Source organism: Lutra lutra, chromosome 17 (genome assembly GCF_902655055.1).
Source record: "Lutra lutra chromosome 17, mLutLut1.2, whole genome shotgun sequence".
Lineage (NCBI taxonomy): Eukaryota > Metazoa > Chordata > Mammalia > Carnivora > Mustelidae > Lutra > Lutra lutra.
The window spans coordinates 54,363,285-54,386,267 of NC_062294.1; the positions used below are offsets into that span (position 1 = coordinate 54,363,285).

At 41.4% G+C, this 22,983-nt stretch overlaps 1 protein-coding gene across 1 annotated transcript in view; it reads left to right on the top strand.

The window, feature by feature from the left end:
• LOC125088919 (zinc finger protein 432-like) overlaps positions 1–22,055 on the top strand; it is a 32,056-nt gene extending 10,001 nt beyond the window's left edge. The window contains 3 exon segments of the mRNA XM_047710547.1: positions 2,232–3,956; positions 20,717–21,631; positions 21,634–22,055. Of these exon segments, the coding sequence (XP_047566503.1) occupies positions 2,232–3,956; positions 20,717–21,631; positions 21,634–21,785 (2,792 nt within the window). The 3' untranslated portion in view covers positions 21,786–22,055.
• The last annotated feature ends 928 nt before the right edge of the window (positions 22,056–22,983 follow it).

The window sequence follows — 22,983 nt, forward strand, 5'->3', positions numbered from 1 at the left end:
GAGAGAGAGAGGGAAGCAGGCTCTCCGCTGAACAGAGAGCCCGACGCGGGGCTCGATCTTAGGACTCTGAGATCATGACCTGAGCCGAAGGCAGAGGCTTTAACCCACTGAGCCACCAAGGCGCCCCGATTTTGCATTTTTTTTTAAGATTTTATTTATTTATTTGATAGAGATCACAAGTAGGCAGAGAGGCAGGCAGAGAGAGAGGACGAAACAGGCTGCTTGCAGAGCAGAGAGCCCGATGCGGGGCTCCCTCCCAGGACCCCAGGATCATGACCTGAGCCGAAGGCAGAGGCTTTAACCCACTGAGCCACCCAGGTGCCCCGGTTTTGTATTTTTTGTAGCTCTAGGTTCTATGACCTTTCACCTGGACAGTGGTAGTGGAGTAACAATAAGGAACAGCTAGATGTTCTAAGAAAAACTGAAGGTAAAGCTGAACTTTTAGAGGAGGAAGTTGCTCCTCTCGTACAACCTGTTGCCAACCAAGACACAAACGTAGAGCTACTGAACTAGATGCTGCTGCTGGCAAGTGAGGGAACAGCATATCGGAGACTCTGAAATGGGAAAAGCTTGGGTACGATTTCCGTATTGAACGCAGAATGTCATCAGCTTGACAGTTTCTATATCCTGTGCAGGAGCATGTCAGCTTATGAAAATGGCTACCCGGTACACTGTCCGGCTGCCAGATTTCCTACAGTCATGATCCGCCTATTCAGTGTAGATGGAACGTATGATAACATGAGAGCCAGGCTAAGGGTGGAGTTCACTAAATCTGACTGATGTCTGTGGAAAGTTAGTCTGGTGGTGGTCTACAGAAAGGCCAATTGAGGAACAGGATTACTATGCAAGAGTCTGTCTCAGGTCACTTTCAATTCTGAAGACCTTACTTGATTACTTGCTAGGTAACAAATGCATTTATTCATACACCTCCATTTGCATGGTTGTCCAGTGTCCCTAGTCAGATTTTGGGTTCTCTAGGTGAACTTAAAGAATCCCCAGCCTAAGTGTTGAAATGTCTAAAACCTTCTGTGCCTTCAACCATCTTTCATTATCTGTATTCTCACAACTTTTCACCCAGTCTTCTTTTCTTGATGACAGGTATGTTATCATTTCAACACTGCTATCTCCATCTACACCTCCAACCAGACCTCGATGTCTGTACTACATTGTCCCCTAATCCTCACAAAGTTTATGTTCTACAACACAGATTTTTTCCTATATGTTCTGAATTTCAGCAATATTCCTCATCTCCATTTGACATGCCTTTACCTACCGAGTGGTAGGTACCCAAGCCATATGGTAGCAGGGAAATCCTAGATTCCTCACTGTCATTAACCACTCTCCCCTGAACTCATCATTCAACTGTCTTGTCTTTATGGAGGTATATCCTGATTCCCTCCACTTTCCAGTCTGCATTGCTCCTTCAATCACATTTCACAATATCCAACTCCCTTCGTTTTTCTTTTCTTCATCATTTGGTTTTCCCTGACTTGATTTATGATCAGTGAAAGTGAGGCATATTTTATATATTCCAAACACCAGCATAGTGCCTTGTACACAGGAGCCATTCAGGAAACAGTTTGGAGTGAACAAATGCAACCCTCATAGTTCTAGATAGTGGTCTCTTCTCCCTTTATGATCTGGTGTTTTTCCAAGTTCTGTGGAATGGTGTTCCTCCAACCCTGTCGTTTTCTGCCAACAATGACTTGCTTCTGTTTTTACTATTTCTGCATGTTTTGTGGGATCCTAGTTAGAAAGCAGCAAATCTACATACATTGTCAGATGCATAACCTTATTTAAAATTACTGCTTTTCTCTTTTGGTTTGTTTATATTACTGTGTTGTTTTTTTTTTTAAAGATTTTATTTATTTATTTGTCAGAGAGAGCGAGGGAGAGAGAGCGAGCACAGGCAGACAGAATGGCAGGCAGAGGCAGAGGGAGAAGCAGGCTCCCCGACGAGCAAGGAGCCCGATGCGGGACTCGATCCCAGGACGCTGGGACCATGACCTGAGCCGAAGGCAGCTGCTTAACCAACTGAGCCACCCAGGCGTCTCTATTACTGTGTTTTTACCAATGTATAAGAGATAAGGAACATTTTATATGGCATTTCTTTTATACTGTTATCATAGGATTGTCAGTAATATGCCATTTTTTAAGAAACATGAAAGAATTTTTTAAAGTTATATTCAAAACAAGATTATGAAAGGATTCATTGTTCTCTTCTCTTCTAGAACCTAGCAAAGTTTATAACCACCTGCAAGGTCACTGGGAAAATCCAAGAATGCTGAAAGGTATGGAACAAAACCACAAAAATGATGCATTTGGAAATACTGTTCCTCAAAGCAAAAATCATTCTCCTTCCAGGCAAAATCATATGCTTGAGTTCTATATAAAAACTTTGAAATCAAATTTAAGTTTAGTCAACCAGAGCAAAAGCTATGAAATTAAAAACTCTACTAAATTCAGCGGAGATGTGAAGTTATTTCTGCGTGATAAGCATGAAGATTTTCATTCATCTGTTAAACTCCCTGTAAGTGCAAAACCTATTAGCAGTAAGTCCCAAGTCATTAAGCATCAGAGAACTCATGAAATAGAAAAACCCCATATATGCAGTGAATGTGGAAAAGCCTTCATTAAGAAGTCTCAGCTCACAGATCATCACAGAGTTCATACAGGAGAGAAACCTTATGGATGCAATATTTGTGCAAAAGTGTTTTCCAGAAAGTCCAGGCTCAATGAACATCAGAGAATTCATAAAAGAGAGAAATCCTTTCTATGCAATGATTGTGGAAAAGTCTTCACCATGAAGAGTCGTCTAATTGAACACCAGCGAACTCACACTGGAGACAAACCCTACATATGCAGCGAATGTGGAAAAGGTTTCCCAGGGAAGCGGAATCTCATTGTGCATCAGCGAAATCATACTGGAGAGAAATGCTACGTATGCAGCGAATGTGGAAAAGGCTTCACCGGGAAGAGCATGCTTATCATACACCAGCGAACTCATACTGGAGAGAAGCCCTACATCTGCAGTGAATGTGGGAAAGGCTTCACCACGAAGCACTATGTCATCGTACATCAACGAAATCACACAGGAGAGAAACCCTATATATGCAACGAATGTGGGAAAGGTTTCACGATGAAGAGTCGACTAATTGAACATCAGCGAACCCACACAGGTGAGAAACCCTATGTATGCGATGAATGTGGCAAAGGCTTTCCTAGGAAGAGTAATCTCATCGTACATCAGAGAAATCATACAGTAGAGAAATCCTATGTATGCAGTGAATGTGGAAAAGGTTTCACCGTGAAGAGCATGCTTATAATACACCAGCGAACTCATACTGGAGAGAAACCCTACATCTGCGGTGAATGTGGGAAAGGCTTCCCCCTGAAGAGTCGGCTGGTCGTCCATCAGCGAACACATACTGGCGAGAAGCCTTACAGATGCAGTGAATGTGGGAAAGGTTTCATTGTGAATAGTGGACTGATGTTACATCAGCGAACTCACACTGGAGAGAAACCCTATATATGCAATAAATGTGGAAAAGGTTTTGCCTTTAAGAGCAATCTTGTGGTACATCAGCGAACTCATACTGGAGAGAAACCCTTCATGTGCAGTGAATGTGGAAAAGGCTTCACCATGAAACGCTATCTCATTGTACATCAACAAATCCATACAGGAGAGAAATCCTACATATGCAGCGAATGTGGGAAAGGCTTTGCTACGGAAACTGAGCTCATTTTACATCAGCAAATTCATACTGGAGAGAAACCTTATGCATGCAATGAATGTGGTAAAGGCTTCACCGTGAAAAGCCGACTAATCGTTCATCAGCGAACTCATACAGGAGAGAAACCCTTTATATGTAGTGACTGTGGAAAAGGCTTCTCCTCAAAGAGAAATCTTATTGTACATCAGAGAACTCATAATGGAAACAAACCCCAGTGACACAGTGAATATGGTCATACCCTCAGGAGGAAAATACGCCTCATGCAACATCAGAGATTTCACGCAGAATTAACTTCCTTTATGTGTACTGACTGTGGTAATCCCATTCCCAGGGAATTTATGCAGCAAACTATGTAGACTGTTAATGGGAGAAAGCCTTCAATACCAAGTCAGCAGCCATCGTACATCAAAGAATTCATAGAAAGACTTTCGATTTCACAACACCTTTCATTTGTTAAGCCTTGTCAATACACACAAGAAATGTGTAAGTCAAGGTACATAAGCCTTTGCAGAGAATCTGAACTCATTACCTACAAGTGAACTCTCGCAGGTGGTAAACCGTGATAGTTCAGTGACCTCATTAAACATCAGTGTGCTCCCAGCATACCTGAATATAGTCGGTATAGATCAATTAGCCTGTTGCTAGATTTTCACCCTTGGGAAATACTGAATTTGCACAGGAGTGAAGTTCAATGAATGCAGAGAATGTGCTAGTGCCTTCAGTGATCAATTACCTCATATCATATGTCACAACAGGAAAAAAACCTGATATTTCAATGCAGAAAAGTCTTGAGGAAACATTTCTAGGTAATTACATGTCTGAAAAGTATATATTAAGATAAAGCTTATGAATGGCGAGAATAGGAAAGCCTCCTATGGGAATAAAGACCCTGTCTCATCAGTGATCATAATAGATCCTACCAGCGAGCTTACACACAGTAGCAATGATATGATTGTGCAAAAGCCTTTGCCTAGAATTAAAACCTCAATAATTGTGTGAAATTCATGTTGAAGGAAAATGGCAGTGAATATGAATTTTAGCGCTACATTCTGCCTCATTTCTGATAAATTCATTACAGACATAAAACTCATGAACACACTAAATGTGGAGTAGCTAGCAGAGAAATTTTGAAGGAAAGAAGCCTCACGAAAACGATGCATACCTGAGTTTTCCATCATTAAGTCTAATCTTCTACATCTGATGTCTATTTTGGGGCAGGAAACCTTGAACCATATTCTCAGTGAGGCCATCATAGCTCTTAGATTTCTTAGGTTCTAAAGTCCTCTCTTTCAGGCAAAAAAAAAAGGAATATATTTATAAATGTAATTTAACAAATTAGGGTATATTTATTCAAGTTTGGAAGTAGTTTACAAAAATAACCTTATATATGATTTTTCTAAGTTTTTGGAAATAATTTTAGACTCACATAAAATTATAACGTGTACAAAGTTCCTGAGTACTTGTACTTGGGTTCTTCAGTGACAGTGTCTTACATAACCATAACACATAATCAAAACCAATAGAATGACATGGGAACAATGCACTAAGTAAACTATAGGCCTTATTTGGTTTTCACTAGTGTTTGCATGCATTAATTGATGTGAAGTTTTGTTTTTTAGTGTAGCGTTATAAGAAACCTGATCACATAGATAGACTCCTGTAAATCTCACCACAGTTAGGATGCAGAATTGTTGTGCCCACACAAAGAAACATCCATGTGCCGCCCCTTTATAGTGACACTCTCCCGGCAACCCTGATCCATGGCAGCCAATGACCAGTACTCCATCACTCTGATCTTGTCATTTCAAGGATGCTGTTAAAATGGAATGACACAGTGTGACCTTTGGGATAGGCTCTATTTCACGCAGCAAATTGCCCTTAAGTTTCATCCAATTTGTTGGGCATATAAATAATTTTACTTTTTGTTACTGAGTAGTATTCTTTTGCTATAAATGCACCATAGTTTATTTGTTTAATATTGGTGGACTTTGGGTTGTTTCTAGTGTTTCATTATTATGAATAAAGATACTATGAATCCAGTTTTGTATGAACGTAAGTTTTCATTTCTTTGGGGTAAATACCCATGTTAAGTTTGTGTTTTTAACTTTATAAGAAACTGACAAACTTTTCCATAGTAGCCATACTAATTTACATTCCCACCTTCAGTGTATCAATGTCCCAGTTGTATCTTGTCCTGCACTTGGCACAGTCATATTTGATCCTAGACTTCCTGTCAGGTGTGTGTAGCATATAATGGTGGTCTTTTTTTTTTTTTAAGATTTTTAAGATTTTATTTATTTGACAGAGAGATCATAAGGAGGCAGAGAGGCAGGCAGAGGGAGAGAGGAAAGCAGGCTCCCCGCTGAGCAGAGAGCCCCATTCGGGGCAAGATCCCAGGACCCTGATTTCATGGCCTGAGCCGAAGGCAGAAACCCAACCCATTAAGCCACACAAGCGCCCCTATAATAGTGGTCTTAACTGATCTTTCCCAAACCTGCTCATACACGGAGCAGGTAAAGTTGTCATTTTTGCTTTTAATCGTCAAACATAATTTTAAAAACTCAAAGGGGAATAGCCTATTACGTCTGATGATATATTTACCTTTTTTATTTATTTTTCTTTATTCCTGGTGTTTCATGTTTCCTTCTGTCATTCCCTTTTTGTTAGAACTTCCTTTATCAATTCTTTTTTTTTTAAGATTTTATTTATTTATTTGACAGACAGAGATCACAAGTAAGCAGAGAGGCAGGCAGAGAGAGAGGAGGGGAAGCAAGCTCTCTGCCAAGCAGAGAGCCCAATGCAGGGCTGGATCCCAGGACTCTGGGATCAAGACCTGAGCGGAAAGCAGAGGCTTAACCCACTGAGCCACCCAGGTGCCCTAGATTTTTTTTCCTTTTTAATTGCAAAAGCCAACGTCGTTAATATTAAGAAAATTTGGGGGGCACCTGCGTGGCGTCAGATAAGTGTCTGCCTGACGCTCCTGGTAATGATCCCAGCATCTTGGGATCCAGGCCCCCAGTCAGGCTCCCTGCTCAGTGGAGATCCTGCTTCTCCCTCTTCCTCTGCCTGCCGCTTTGCCTGCTTCTGCTCGTCAAATGTATGAATGTATGAATGAATGAATGAATGAATGATCCTTAGGGGTGCCTGGGTGGTTCAGTGGGTTAAGTCTCTGCCTTCGGCTCAGGTCATGATCTAAGAGTCCTTTGGATTGAGCCCCGTATAGGGCTCTCTGTTCAGCGGGGAGCCTGCTTCCCCTTCTCTCTGCCTACTTGTGATCTCTCTGCCAAATAAATAAATACAATCTTAAAACAAACTTAAAAAAAATTTTTTTACTAAGTAAACTTGCGATTAATATTTCTAGGTCAGAGAATGAAAAATGTAAATTGATTCAGGTTGCCTTCTAAAAAGGGAGTAACTAAATCCCCTACAATTAAACCTCCCACGCCTAAATAATAATAAACACTTTAATGTGTGCGCTCTTAAAAATCTGGGCACTATGCAAAGTATAATAATTACATTATTTCGTAATTTCATATTCACCAATACCCCAGGGTCATCTTCATTTATTTTTGTAAGGCAAACAAACATTTGCACTTTCACTTCATCCCTTTCCTTACTGGAGGTAGTAGCTGTGTATCCACTCCCACGGGGGGATTAGCATTTCTTTAGGAAGCCCACCCTCTTAGCTTCGCCCGTCAAAAGCGGTCTTCCTTCTAAACGACTAGGGCCTTACCCAGTCTATACACAACCGCCCTCTACCTAAACGTAAGACGTTAAGCGACCACTGGTTTTATCGACTCTTTGACCGATGCCTCTTCAGCGACGTTCCAGCTTCTTCAAACTTTCTTTCCCCAAGTCGGCCTTGGTCTGAGCCCATCCCAGCCGTACGGACACCTGCCTTCCTTTAAGATGGCCGCGTCCACGGTGCTCCCGCCTAACGACTGCTCTCGGCAGTGCACAGAGGGCGCCGCCATCTTTCTTCCCTCGGCGGATAAACGTGCCTGGTGGCTTTGGGTAGACACCGACCTCGGAGTCTTACGCGGTTGGCACAACTCTGCTGACCATCCCTCCCAACGAGGAGGTAAAAACACTGAGGTGGCCCGTGATGATTTCGATCTCCCCACACAGCCGCTATGCCCCCTCCCATCAGACGCGCCGGGGTGGGCGTGGCCGTTATGTCATAGAGCCGGGCCAGTCCTTGGAGCTCCGAAGTCCCGTAGCGCTCCCAGGTCCTCGCGGGAGGACCCGAGTCCCTAGGTACCGCGAGGAAGGGCACGCGGAGAGGGGTGGCTTCGGAAGTGGGTGATCTTTCGTCGCTGACAGCAGCGTCTGTAGCGGTTCGGGTTCAGGTGAGTCGGGTTCTGGGCTTAGCTCTCGGCCTGTGGGGTCCGTGAAACCCGAGCGGTTTTTTGGGGATTTTACTGGGATTCAGTCCCTGAGGAATCTGAGGGGAGTGATGGGGCCTTTGGAAAGTCGGTGCATAAGAGTCTGAAGATGTCTCGGCCGAAGCGGCCGACTGGGTTAGGGTTTGAGGTCCACGTGGATCTCTCTGTCTGTGGGACTCGGTTGGTGAGCAGTGGGGTGGGGAGTATGTCCGTGAACGCCTGTCTCGTCCGGCTTCCGCGTCAGAGAAGCCTGGGTTGGAGATGTCCCTGTTGGCTCCTTGGGCTTGCTTGTGGGTTAGTAGGGCCTTTGATACAGGACTCCCTCCCGGAGACGCCCGGTGGGGCTGTCAGTGTTTGAGGAGGTCCAGGGCCCCCAGAGAATCGGAAGGTTCAGGATCAAACCATGAATGCCGGAGACAGACCTGAAAGGGGCCTTTTCTCCAGTTAATCCGAACCCAGTTCGCTGCTTCAGTCCGTCCTCGTGGACCTTACTGAAAAGTTCGTCTCCCAACATCACCACTCTTCTCACTTTCCCACAAGACTAAATGGGTTCGGAGTGAGCTAGTGATATATTGACTGTTCAAGATGTAGCTTTTGTTTTTCTTGGCTTCAAGTTCACTGCACTTTTGGATATTTCCTTTTAGAGTCATTCTAAGTAAAAGCGTCTCTTTTACCCTATCTTCTGTTCCATAGTGAAAACTTTATTTTTCCCTCCTACATTTAGGATCATCTGTATAAACACACAGAAAAATTAATTGTATCATGTAATTGCTCATCCTCAACATATTTGCGTAGGAGATGATATTTATACATTCTTAATCACTGCAGTGAGTATCAACAGGGTTGGTGAGCCAATGCCATGGTGTCTGAGTGAAACATTAATATAATAACTATATTCAAAAGTATTCAATTATAGAGCGCCTGGGTGGCTCAGTGGATTAAGCCGCTGCCTTCGGCTCAGGTCATGATCTCAGGGTCCTGGGATCGAGTCCCGCATCGGGCTCTCTGCTCAGCAGGGTGCCTGCTTCCCTCTCTCTCTCTCTCTCTGCCTGCCTCTCCATCTACTTGTGATCTCTCTCTGTCAAATAAATAAATAAAATCTTTAAAAAAAAAAAAAGTATTCAATTATAATTTTGTAGTTTTACTGAGGTTTAATTTACATACCATAAAATTCACCAGGCGTAAGTATTTACATTTTGGTGATTTTTTTTTTTTTGAGGATTTTATTTATTTATTTGTCAGTACAATCAGGGGTAGCTGCAGGCACAGGGAGAAGCAGGCTCCCCTCTGAGCAGGGAGCCCTATGTGGGACTCAATCCCAGGACCCCAGCATCAAAACCTGAGCCAAAGGCAGATGCTTAATCCACTGAGCCACCCGGGCACCCCTACATTTCAGTGATTTTAACTGAGTTTCTAGAGTTGTGCAACCATGAGTACAATCCAGTTTCAAGACAATCCAACTTTAAAACATTTCTGTCACCCAGAAAAGTTTTCTTAGTCCTCTGTACACTCCGTCTCCACTCCTACCCTCAGCCACACACCACCAATTACCTTCTAGAGTCTCTTAATTTGCAGTTTCTAGGCATTTTATATAAACAGAATCATATGTAATCTTTTGTTGTTGCCTTTTTTTCATTGGCATTATATTTTGGTCTACATTATAATTATCACTGGCTTTTCCCCTTTTCCAAAGTGATTTATTGAGGTAAAATTGACATAAAATAAGCTATAAGTCGGTAATTGGTAAATTTGACATATATCCTCATGAAAGTGTCGCCACCATGAAAATCATGAACATACCCCTCACCACCAAATTTTCTTTGTGCCCCCCCCCTTTTAAAAGATTTTATTTATTTGACAGACAGAGATCACAAGTAGGCAGAGAGGCAAGCAGAGAGAGGAGGAAGCAGGCTCTGCTGAGCAGAGAGCCCGATGCGGGGCTCGATCCCAGGACCCTGGGATCATGACCTGAGCCAAAGGCAGAGGCTTTAACCCACTGAGCCACCCAGGCGCCCCTTTGTGCCCCTTTTTAATCCATCCCTCTCATCTTTCCCCAAGCAACCACTGATCTATTTCTCATCACTACAGGCTAGTTTATATTTCCTTAAGTTTTATTGAAATGGACTCCTACAGGATGTACTCATTTTTTTTTTTAAAGATTTTATTTATTTATTTGACAGAGAGAAATCACAAGTAGGCAGAGAGGCAGGCAGAGAGAGAGGAGGAAGCAGGCTCCCTGCTGAGCAGAAAGCCCGATGCGGGACTCGAACCCAGGACCTGGGACCACGACCTGAGCCGAAGGCAGCGGCCCAACCCACTGAGCCACCCAGGCGCCCCGGATGTACTCATTTTTATTATGATTTGATTCACTCAGCATTCATATTTCAAGATAACATTCTTTTTTTTTTTTTTAAAGATTTTATTTGTTTATTTGACAGATAGAGATCGCAAGTAGGCAGAGAGGCCGGCAGAGAGAGAGGAGGAAGCAGGCTCCCTGCTAAGCAGAGAGCCCGATGTGGGGCTCGATCCCAGCACCCTGGGACCATGACCCAAGCCAAAGGCAGAGGCCTCAACCCACTGAGCCACCCAGGCGCCCCTCAAGATAACATTCTTGTGTGCATCAGTAGTTCCTTTCTTTTCCTTTTTGTTGCTTTGTGTTCCATGTTGCTTTATCCGTTCATTCTGTATAGTTTATTAATTCACCTGTTAATGGGCGGTCGTTTTTCCAATTTTTAGCTCTTACAAATAAAGCTTCTATGAACACTCATGTTCAAGTCTATGTTTATATCTTTTTCTTTCTCTTGGGTAAATCTCTTGGAGTTGAATGGCTAAATCATAGGGTAGGTGTATGTTTAACTTGTTTAGAAATGGCGAAACTGTTTCCCCAGATGGCTGTACTTTGTATTCCCAAGAGAAGTGGATAATTGTTCTGTGTCTCCATGTTTTTGCTGACACTTTGATTTGGCGTTCTTTTTGATTTTAGGTATTCTGATGGGTGTGGAGCAGTACCTTGTGGTTTTATTTATTTTTATTGTTTTTTACCTTGTGGTTTTCATTTGTATTTACCTAATAATGACTAATGATGTTAGTTAAACATCTTTTCATATGCTTATTTGGCATCCATATATCTTCCTTGGTGAAGTACTTGTTCAAGTCTTTTACACTTCTGTGTTGTCTTTTCTTGTTAATTTCTGAGAATTCATTCTATATTCTGGATACAAGACTTTCCTTTACCAGTTATATGCTTTGCAAAGATTTTTCTCCTAGTCTTTGACTTGCCTTCCAACATTCTCTTAACAGTATGTTTTGGAGAGCAGAAGGATTTAGTTTTTATGAAGTCCGACATATGAACTTTTCTTAATGAATTATTCTTTTGATGTTGTGCCTAAGAAATCTGCTTTACTGCAAGAGCAGAGGATTTTCTCCAATCTTTTCTTCTCAAAGGTTTAGGGTGTTCTGGGTTTTTTTTTTTTTGTTTTGTTTTGTTTTTTAGGTTTTTCACTTAACGTTTGTTTTTTATTTTGAGCAAGATATATGATCCAGGGGCGCCTGGGTGGCTCAGTGAGTTAAAGCCTCTGCCTTCGGCTCAGGTCATGATCCCAGGGTCCTGGGATCGAGCCCCACATCGGGCTCTCTGCTTAGCAGGGAGCCTGCTTCCTCCTCTCTCTCTCTGCCTGCCTCTCTGCCTATTTGTGATCTCTGCCTGTCAAATAAATAAATAAAATCTTTAAAAAAAAAAGATATATGATCCAATGTATGGATCCAAGTTCTTTTTTTTTTTTTTTTTTTTTTTTGGTATAGCATATCTACTTGTTCCATCAACATTTGTTGAAAGGTTGTCCTTTCTCCACTGTATTGCCTTTACACCTTTGTAAAATGTCAGTTGGCTGTATATGTGTGGGTCTTATTTTGTACTATATTCTATTCATTCATCTGTTCTGACATGGATATTACCCTGTCTTGATTACTGTAGTTTTGATAAAAATTCTTGTAGTCAGGTGGTACAGACTCACTAATAAAGTCTTATTTATTTTAGAGAGTAGGGGGAGGGGCAAAGGGAGAGGGAGTGCGCGTATCCGAAGCAGACTCCAAGCTGAGTGTGGAGCACGACACCAGACGTGATCCTAGGACTCAGAGTTCACAATCTGAGCTGGAACCAAGAGTTGGTAAACCAACTGAGCCACCCATGCACCCAATCCTGTTCTTTTTTTACAGTTGTTTTAGCTATTCTAGACCTTTTGCATTTGTAGGTGAATTTAAGAATCAGGTTGTCAGTTTATACAGAAAAGCCTCCTGGGATTATGATTGAGATTTGTGACTCTAGGCCAATTCTGGAGAATGGTCTGTTCGGTTCATTTAAAAAAATGGACCATTTTCTGACATGGACAAAGTGTATCTTTCCATTTATTTAAGTTGTCACAATTTCTCTGATACAGTTTTCTTTTCTTTTCTTTTCTTTTTCTTTTAAAGATCTTATTTATTTATCTGACAGAGATCACAAGTAGTCAGAGAGGCAGGCAGAGAGAGAAAGGGAAGCAGGCTCCCTGCTGAGCAGAGAGCCCGATGCGGGGGATGCGGGGGCTCGATCCCAGGGATCATGACCTGAGCTGAAGGCAGAGGCTTTAACCCACTGAGCCACCCAGGCGCCCCCTCTGATACAGTTTTCAAAAGGTGTTTTAAATTTTTGGTAATCTTTTTCCCTGAGTATTTCACATTTTTAAAATCATTTTCACCTTTTTAAAAAAATCATCATTTTATTTGCTTATTTATCTTTTTTGTTTCAAGTTTTTATTTAGATTCTGGTTAGTTAACATATAGTATAATATTGGTTTCAGGAGTAGAATTTAGTGATTCATCACTTACATATTAACATCTAGTGCTCATTACAACAAGTGCCCTCCTTAATGCCTGTCACTCATTGAGCCTATCTCCCACTCCCCCCATCAACCCTCAGTTTGTTCTCTATAGTTAAAAGCGTCTCTTATGGTTTGTCTCCCTCTCTTCCCCCCTTCCCCTATGTTAATTTTTGTTTGTTTGTTTGTTTGTTAAATTACACGTGAGTGAAACCCTATGGCATTTGTCTTTCTTTGACTTGTTTGACTTAGCATAATATACTCTAGCTCCATCCATGTCATTGCAAAAGGCAAGATTTCATTTCTTTTTTTTTTTTTAAAGATTTTATTTATTTATTTGACAGAGAGATCACAAGTAGGCAGAGAGGCAGGCAGAGAGAGAGGAGGAAGCAGGCTCCCTGCCGAGTAGAGAGCCCGATGTGGGGCTCGATCCCAGGACTCTGAGATCATGACCTGAGCCGAAGGCAGCGGCTTAACCCACTGAGCCACCCAGGCGCCCCGATTTCATTTCTTTTTGATGGCTGGGTAATACTCCATTGTATATACGTATATATATACCACACTTTTATCCACTCATCAGTTGATGGACATTTGGGCTTTTCCCATTATTTGGCTATTTTTGATACCACTGCTATTAACATTGGGGTGCATGTGTCCCTTCGAATCAGTATTTTTGTATCCTTTGGGTAAATACCTAGTAGTGCCATTTGCTAGGTTTTAGGGTGGTTCTATTTTTAACTTTTTGAGGGACCTCCAAACTGTTTTCCCGAGGGGCTACACCAGCTTGCATTCCCACAACAGTGTAAGAGAGTTCCCCTTTCTCTGCTTCCTTGCCAACATGTGTGGTTACCTGTGTTGTTAATTTTCGTCCTTCTGACGGTTGTGAGGTAATATGTCATTGTGCTTTTGATTTGTATTTCCCTGACGATGAGTGCTGTTGAGCATCTTTTCATGTATCCGTTAGTCATTTGTAGTTGTTCTTTGGAAAAATGTCTACTTGTGTCTTTTGCCCATCTCTTAAGTGGATTATTTGGTTGGGGTTTTTGTTTGTTTGTTTGTTTGTTTTGGTCTTGAGTTTGGTAAGTTCTTTATAGATTTTTGGACACTAACCCTTTATCAGATATGTCATTTGCAAATATCTTCTCCCATTACATAGGTTGCTTTTTAGTTTTTGTTGATTGTTTCCTTTGCTGGGTAGAAGCTTTGTATCTTGATGAAGTCCCAAGTTCATTTTTGCTTTTGTTTCTCTTGTCTCCAGAGACATGTCTAGTAAGAAGTTGCTACGGCCGATGTTAGAGGTTGTTGCCTGTGTTCTCTAGGATTTTGATGTGAGACAGGGATCAGTTATCTTTCTTTCCTGATTGTATTTGAGTCCTCTCTCTTTCTTCGTCAGTCTAGCTAAAAGTTTGTCAGTTTTTTGTTTATCTTTCCCAGAAAGGCAGCTTGTATTTTCATTGATCTTTTGTCTTTTTAGTCTCCATTGGATTTATTTCCACATTCCATTTTGTTATTTCCTTATATTTACTGATTTGGGGTTTTGCTTGTCCCCCCCCCCCACTTCTTTCCCATGTAAAATTAGGTTGTTTATTAGAGATCTTTCAGGTGGATTGACAAGGATTGACAAGGACCTGAATTTCTATGAACTTCTCCCTTAGAGCCCCTTTTGCTCCATCCCACAACTTTTCATTTGTCTCAAGGTACTTTGAAAATTTCTTTTGATTTCTTCTTTGGCCCTTGGTTGTTTACTAGCATGTTGTTAAATCTCCGCATATTTTTGACTGTCCCACTTTCTTTTTGTGACTGATTTCTACTTTCATACCATTGTGGTTGGACAAGATTTGGACCAGAGGGTGAAGGGGGCATTCAGATTAAAGGTTAGCTTCCTGGGGTATTTTCTGAGGGCAAACCACAAGTTCCATGGGGACAGAGGAAGGTTTTGTGAGTCTGGTAGGGATGGTCAACCTGTGTTAGAATTACTGACTACTACCATGCAGGCTGTGTACCACCATTCACACTGTAGTCCTGATGGACTTGTACTCCATTCAAAACATTTTCTAGGAGGTGCAGGGTTGGCCTTCTCTAACAGAAAGTTGCCATGTGGGTTCATTACATGGCTCAAGGTCAGCAACCAGGATGTACAGTAAATTGGGGATTCAGAACCCGACTTTCTGTTGGAAGTGATAGAAATGGGGCATGACAGTAGCCGAGGTCCCGAGTGACCCACTGGGTGTTGGTGGTAGTTCGGGTAGTGGGGCTGAATAAATAAATAACATCTTAAAAAAAAAAAAAAAAGCTGCCAAACTATCTTCTAAAGTGGTTGTATCATTTTGCATTCCCAACAGCAATAAATGAGAGTTCCTTTTGCTCTATATCCTTGCCAGCATTTGGTGTTATTGGTGTTTTGAATTTTGGCTGTTCTAACAGGTGTGTAACGGCATCTCAGAGTTGTTTTAATTTGTAATTCTCTAATTATATATGATGTTGAGCAGCCTTTCATATGCTTATTTGCTATCCTTGTATCTTCCTTGGTAAGATGTCCATTTGGGGCTTTTGCCCATTTTTAAAATTGGGATGTCTTTTCTTATCGTTGAGTTTTAGGAGTTCTTTGTATATTTCAGGTAACAGTCCTTTATCAGATATGTCTTTTGCAAGTATTTTATCTAGTCTGTAGCTTATCTTCTCATTCTCTTGAGGTAGTTTATATTTCTAGCTGTTATGTTGAAATTTATCATCTATCTTTTTTTTGAGACACAGAGGGCACTTAAGTTTGCGAGGGGTGGGAGGAGGACAAAGGGAGAGGGAGAGAGAGTCTTAAGTGGGCTCCACACCCAGCCTGGAGCCCCATGCAGGACTTGATCTCTCGACTCTGAGATCACAACCTGAGCTGAAATTAATTGTTGGACACTTAACAGACTGAGCCAGCCAGCCAACCAAACTGGCATTCCTGGGCTAAATCCCCCTTAGTTACTGTAATTCCTATTTATATTATCCTAGATTTTTTTGCTAATATGTGTTTCTTTCCTTTAAATTCTTATTGACATACAGTTCAGTATTGGTTTTGGGAGTAGAGTTCAATGATTCATCCTTTACATATACACCAGTGCTCATCATAATAAGTGCCCTCCTTGATACCATCACCTGTCTGTCCTGCCCCACACCCACCTTCCTCCATCAACTGTTTTTTCTCTGTAGTTAAGAGGCTCTCATGATTTGTTTCCCTCTGTTCTCCCCTCGCCCATGTGTTCATTCATTTTGTTTTCTTAGATTCCACATATGAAAGAAATCATACTGTATTTGTCTTTCTCTTATTTCGCTTATTGTTTTGGTAATATGTTAATGATTTTTCACGTATTTCATGAAAGAGATTGGTCTGTAATTTTCCTCTCCTTTGGTGCCTTTGTCTGGCTTTGGTATTTTGGTAATAGTGACACCATAGAAGGAATACATCTGGGCATAAGCATTAATTTGTGAGGTAGTTTTTTTTAAGTAGCCTCCGCGCCCAGCATGGAGCCCAAAGTAGGGCTTGATCCCTGAAATCAAGTCCTGATCAGAGATCAAGGGTTGATTGCTTAACCAACTGAGCCATGCAGGTGCCCCAGGAGACAGTTTTTAATTACTAATTCAATTTCTTGTTTTATGTCTGTTTGGCTTTTTTTTAGAACTGTTCTTCTGTCCATTTGTTATTTGTCTCTTTCCAGGCATTTGTCCATTTCATCTAATTAATATTTATTTTTAATTCATGATTACTCAGAAGTATACTAGTTAATTTCCAAATGTTTGTGTATTTCTGAATTTCATTCTTTTTTTTTTTTTAAGATTTTATTTATTTATTTGACAGAGAGAGATCACAAGCAGGCAGAGAGGCAGGCAGAGAGAGAGGAGGAAGCAGGCTCCCTGCTGAACAGAGAGCCCGATGCGGGGCTCAATCCCAGGACTCTGAGATCATGACCTGAGCCAAAGGCAGCGGCTTAACCCACTGAGCCACCCAGGCGCCCCTCTGAATTTTATTATGAAGCAGATATCTAATTCAGTTCTGTTGTGGTTGGAAAATATATTATAAATTTATTGATATTTGTTTTATATCTTAAATTATGGTCTTTCCTGGAGAATGTTTCATGTACCTTTGAACAGAATGTGTATTTTGTTGCTATTGAGTATGGCATCAAATAATTGTCAGTTGATTATATTGTTCAAGTCTTAAATATTTCTGCTGGTTTTCTGGTTTGTTTTTTTTTAGGTTTTTAAAAATATTTATTTGAGATTGAGAATAAGACAAGAGTGAAAGCGAGAGAAAGAGAGCACAGAGAGAGAGAAGCAGATTCCCCACGGAGTAGGAAGCCCGAGGTGGGGCTCGATCCCAGGACCCTGAAATCTTGACCTGAGCCAAAGGCAGAAAATTAACCCACTGAGCTATCCAGGTGCCCCTGGTTTTCTGGGGTTTTTTTTTGGTTTTTTTTGTTTGTTTGTTTGTTTTTTAATTCTTGACAGTGGAATTTTGAAACTTTCAACTATTATTATTAAATTTCCTATTTCTCTCTTTAATTTTATCAGTTTTTATTTATATTTTGTGATTCTGCCATTAGGTGTATATAGTTTAATAATTTATAGCTTCCCCATTTGTTTACCTTTTCTATCATTATTGCCCACCAGAGAAAACTCACACAAGCCTTGGCATCAGAGTTCCTATTGGAGTTAATGAGCACTTATGACTGACTGCTTGTGTGGCTGACCTTAGTCTCCTCCAGCCCCTCCAGAGGCCCGGCTGATAGCACATGATCCACGGCCCTTCCCCATAAATCATTTTATTAGAATAGACTGCCCTGCATGGCCCAAGCCTCCCAGGTCAGCAGAGACACTCTTATCATGCAGAATATCCCAAGGACTTAGAAGTTTCCTCCTAGAAACTAAGGGCAAAAGCCAAGCCTCTGTTGGGCAAGGTTAATCATTTAGTGCACAAAGTGGGATAAGACAGTCTGTGATTTGCTTGGTACAGCAGTCTTCCCACTGAAGTGTGTGTATCCATGGGGCATATAAAGACTTTCAAAGCAGGGCATGAGCACGCATGCTTTTTAAAGACACAATGTCCAGATCTTCGGAACCTTCCATATGTTCTAAATGGTTGTTATTGATAATTCACCCGCCTCTGAGGCATCGTGCTTTATTGCTATTGCTTTCCCACCTCCCCTTTAATAGCCATGCGGCTTCTACTTCACAGAGGAGAGGCGCACCTCTCACTCATTTAGGACCCCGCTTTACTGCCCTAGAGTGTGAAAGCCTCTAGAGGCACAGTTGGAAATATCGAGGTCCTCTAAGGTAAGTGTGTAGCAGCAGTGATCACGCGTAGGCCCAGAGGAAATGGACATTCAAAGTCAATTTGCTCTTCAGCCAAAGGTCCCAGGTCCCCAAGAGCAAGAGTGATCAAGTGATGAAGTGATCAAGTGATGAAGTGATCAAGTGATGAAGGAAGAAAGAAGAGGTGCTTGGACTTGGATATCATTGCTCCTAGGGACAACTTCAAGCAGACTCCGAGCTTTCTGACTCTAAGAACTTCGTGGCAGGTGCAGGAGAGATGAAAGACAGAAGAATCCATGTTACTGTTCTGTGAGCACAGAAGAAAATGACGAAGGCCCAGGTGATTTTCGTTTGTTACATTTTTCCTATGTTTTTCACAGGTTTCTGGTGACCTGAGAAAAATCAGTTCAACCTTTTAGTATAAATTGGGATAATTGGATTCTGGGGAGAAATTAACTTAGACTCTAAATTCAAAGGCAGGGCAAAGTGAAATCAGGAATATATTACTCACAGGGGTCATTCTAAAGGACTACTGTTAGAACACGGGTGTGACTGGTGCATCCTGTGGGTTACGGTAGCTGTCACTTTGAGTCTGATATCTCTAAGAGACATCATAACCAGAGAGACATGAAAAGCTGCATGATGTGCACTGACTCTGTGGGGAAGGCAGGCCAGTTTCTTGGGGGATTCAGGAGTTTATGCCACTTGGGTCTCCTGAAATTTCTTTTCTTTTTTTTTTTTTAAGATTTTATTTATTTATTTGACAGAGAGAGATCACAAGTAGGCAGAGAGAGGGGGGAAGCAGGCTCCCTGCTGAGCAGTGAGCCCGATGTGGGACTCAATCCCAGGACCCTGAGATCATGACCTTAGCCGAAGGCAGAGGCCCCAACCCACTGAGCCACCCAGGCGCCCTAAAAAGAAAAAAACTATATATAGTTGAGGCTGTATGGTGATTAGAATAGCCTCCCTCATGCTTCTTCCATGTTAACAAAAGTAATTCACATCATATTAAACAGGAGCGTGTTATTACAGGAATCACTGACACTGGAGGATGTGGCCGTGGACTTCACCTGGGAGGAATGGCAGCTCCTGGGCCCCACTCAGAAGGACCTGTATCGGGACGTGATGTTGGAGATCTACAGCAACCTGGTGTCAGTGGGTGAGGACAGCTTTCTGTGTCATTTAGATGTGCTCAGTCACTGGCTTTTCCTCTGTCCCTCAAAGACAGCTTTGCAGTCATTATGGTCTTCAGAAGAGTCCCCTCTCTTGACCCTAAACAGAGGAGTATAATCTTTTCTATCCTGAAAGAGAGCTTTTACTTTGCATATGAGAAATTGTTTTGTCTCTAAAATGTAATGTTTTCCCATCTCAACCTACTTTACCCCAAGTCACTGCATCTAAGTTTTTTGTCATTTCTCATGAACAGGGGGTCAGGCTACCAAACCAGATGCATTGTCCAAGCTGGAAACCAGAGGTGAACCATTGATAACAGAGGATGAAATCCGGGATAGAACCCATCTGGGTGAGTGAGTACCGTGAAGGGGAGTGGTGAAGTGATCTTCTAGTCTTTAACACAATGTGTCACAGGTGTCTGAGGATACCTAATCAGCTCCCCCACATATTCCTTTCCCCAGATGAGAACTCTTTATCTTTTGTGGGCATTTAGCTCTAAATATGCTCCTTATCTCTTCTTGGATCTGATATTTATTTCATCTTAATCTTTATAATTTTCTTCTAAAATTGTCAACAATAAAGAGCCACCCCCACCACAATATCTTTAAAACACTTTTATTCCATACTGTCCTCGTGAGAATTTGTTACTGTCTTGTGTTCCTAGGATTCGGGGAGTTTGATAGTCACCTGCAAGAGCTCTCTCAAAACCGGAGGTTTCTGAAGAGCGCACAACAGTACGGGGAGCAGAGTGCGTTTAGACATACTGTTCATCCGAGCAAAATACATTTTGCCATAACGCAAAATCACGTGTTTGACTTATGTAGAAAAGCTTTGAACTCAAGTTTGAGTTTAGTGAACGAGAAGAGAAGATGTGAAATAAGGAAGGCTGTTGAGTTTAATGAAGAAGAGAAATCTTTTCTGCATGGTAATCATGAACATTTCTATTCTGGAATTGAATTCCCTGAAAGCACAAAACATTGCAGCACTGAATTCCAAGACTTTAAGCATCAGAGGACTCATAGAATAGAGAAACCCCATGCATGCATCGAAGGTGGGAAAGCCTGCATCAGGACGTCTCCGCTCATTTACCATGAGAGCAGTCGTAGAGGAGAGAAACCCAATGGGTGTGATCCACGTGGAAAACTCATCTTCAGAAATGTCATGTTTGCTAAACATCCGAAAACTCATACACAAGACAAAGTCTGTATCATCAGTGAATACAGAAAAGGCTTTAACGGGAAGAGCAGTCTCACTTTGCCTCAGCAAACCCAAACGGCAGAGAAATCCTACACATGCAGTGAGTGTGGAAAAGGCTTCACCATGAAGCGCTATCTGATTGCACATCAGCGAACTCATAGTGGAGAGAAACCTTATGTGTGCAGCGAATGTGGAAAAGGCTTCACGGTGAAGAGCAATCTCATTGTGCATCAGCGAACTCATACGGGGGAGAAACCCTATATATGTACTGAATGTGGAAAAGGCTTCACCATGAAGCGCTATCTTGTTGTCCATCAGCGAACTCATACTGGAGAGAAACCCTATATATGCAATGAATGTGGAAAAGGCTTCACAGTGAAGAGTAACCTCATCGTACATCAGCGATCTCATACTGGGGAAAAATCTTACATGTGTGGCGAATGTGGAAAAGGCTTCACCACAAAGCGCACCCTCATTATACATCAGCGAACTCACACAGGAGAGAAATCTTACTTATGTAATGAATGTGGAAAAGGCTTCACCACAAAGCGCACCCTCATTATACATCAGCGGACTCACACGGGAGAGAAACCCTATGAATGCAGTGAGTGTGGGAAAGCCTTCAGCCAGAAGATATGCCTCATACAACATGAGCGCTGTCATACCGGAAAGACTCCCTTTGTGTGTACTGAGTGTGGAAAATCCTATTCTCACAAATACGGTCTCATTACCCATCAGAGAATTCACACAGGAGAGAAACCCTATGAGTGCCGTGAATGTGGAAAAGCCTTCACCACAAAGTCAGTACTTAACGTCCATCAAAGAACTCATACAGGAGAGAGACCCTATGGATGCAGCGATTGTGAGAAAGCCTTCTCCCACTTGTCAAACCTTGTTAAACATAAGAAAATGCACACAAGAGAAATGGGTAGATTCAGTCAAGTTGGAAATCCTTTTAACACAGAATCACAGCTCATTACTTATGAGTGAACTCCTGAAGCCCTATGAATGTGATGACTATGAAAATGCCTTCTTTGGCAACCAAGACTTCATTAAACATCAGTGTTTCCAGCAGATTGGAATGTAATCTTGGTACTGCCGGTTTTCGGATACGTGCCCTGAGAAGATTAAAGAACTTGTCCAGGAGGTAAATCTGGTGGCTGCGGTGAATGTGTTGTAGTGCCTTCAGTGATCCTTACCTCATATTTTCTGTCAGTGAAAACATGTTGAGAAAACTCTGATACATTCAATGTGGAGATACCTTGGGCAAAACTTTTTAGCTTCATTATATTCTGAAAAGTATACACTGAGGCAAATTCTGTGTAGGCAGAGACTAGGAGGGCCTTCAGGGGGAAGGTAGACTTTATTATCAGGGATCATCATAAAGCGTCAGTGAGCTTATTGTTCATAGAAATACGATTTTTTAAAAAAAATGTATGATGATCATGGGAAAGCTTTCACCCAGAAAGAAGACCTGAGGGTCAGAGTCCACACTGGAGGACAGTATATATATGGCAGGATATCAGTGACACAGTTGGCCTCGTTTTGTCAGGAAATCATACAGAAATGAAAACTTCATGTACATGCTAAATGTGGAGCACCTCCAGTCAAATACCAGAACTCATGAAGGAATGACATCCTGTGAAAGTGGTAAATGTCGGAGTGCTTTTAAATGTTTTTAATGTTTTAAAAGTTAAGTCTGACCTTTTAAATGTTTTAAATGTGAAGTCTGACCTCATTATACATCAGATAATTCACCTGATGTACATTTTCAGATGATACTTTGAAACCCTTTTTTGGTGGCCTTGTCAGTAATTTCATAGTTTCAAAAAGTCATCTGCTTTCCTCATTACTGATGAATATTTATTGTTATATACAATGCAGAGTGTCCTATGGAGTATTCTAGGACTACCCTGTATTATATGATTTGTTTTTAACCTTTCTTGGGCTCTAAACTTAATTGTAAATTTAGCATACTGAAGTAGTTTAAAAGGAAATAATGTTTTACATTATGTTTTTTATAAAACAAGTATTTGTACTTGCTTAACTAAGTTTATAAATATGACCAAATATTTTATAAAACCACCTTCTGAGTGATTTTTGTAAAATGTTTAATTTGAAATCACTTTAACTTATAAGAAATTGCAAAATAGTCCAGAGAGTTCCCTAGTATCCTTTACCTCACATTTCCCAGTAAAAACATTTATGTAAGCCACGTCTTGTTATTGAATCCAGGAAAATGACTTGGTAGTATACTGTTAGCTAAGCCCTTAACCTTGTTTGGATTTCATTAGATTTTCATGGGTTTTTTTTTTTAATGTTTTAATTCTAAGAAGCTTTATTACATAT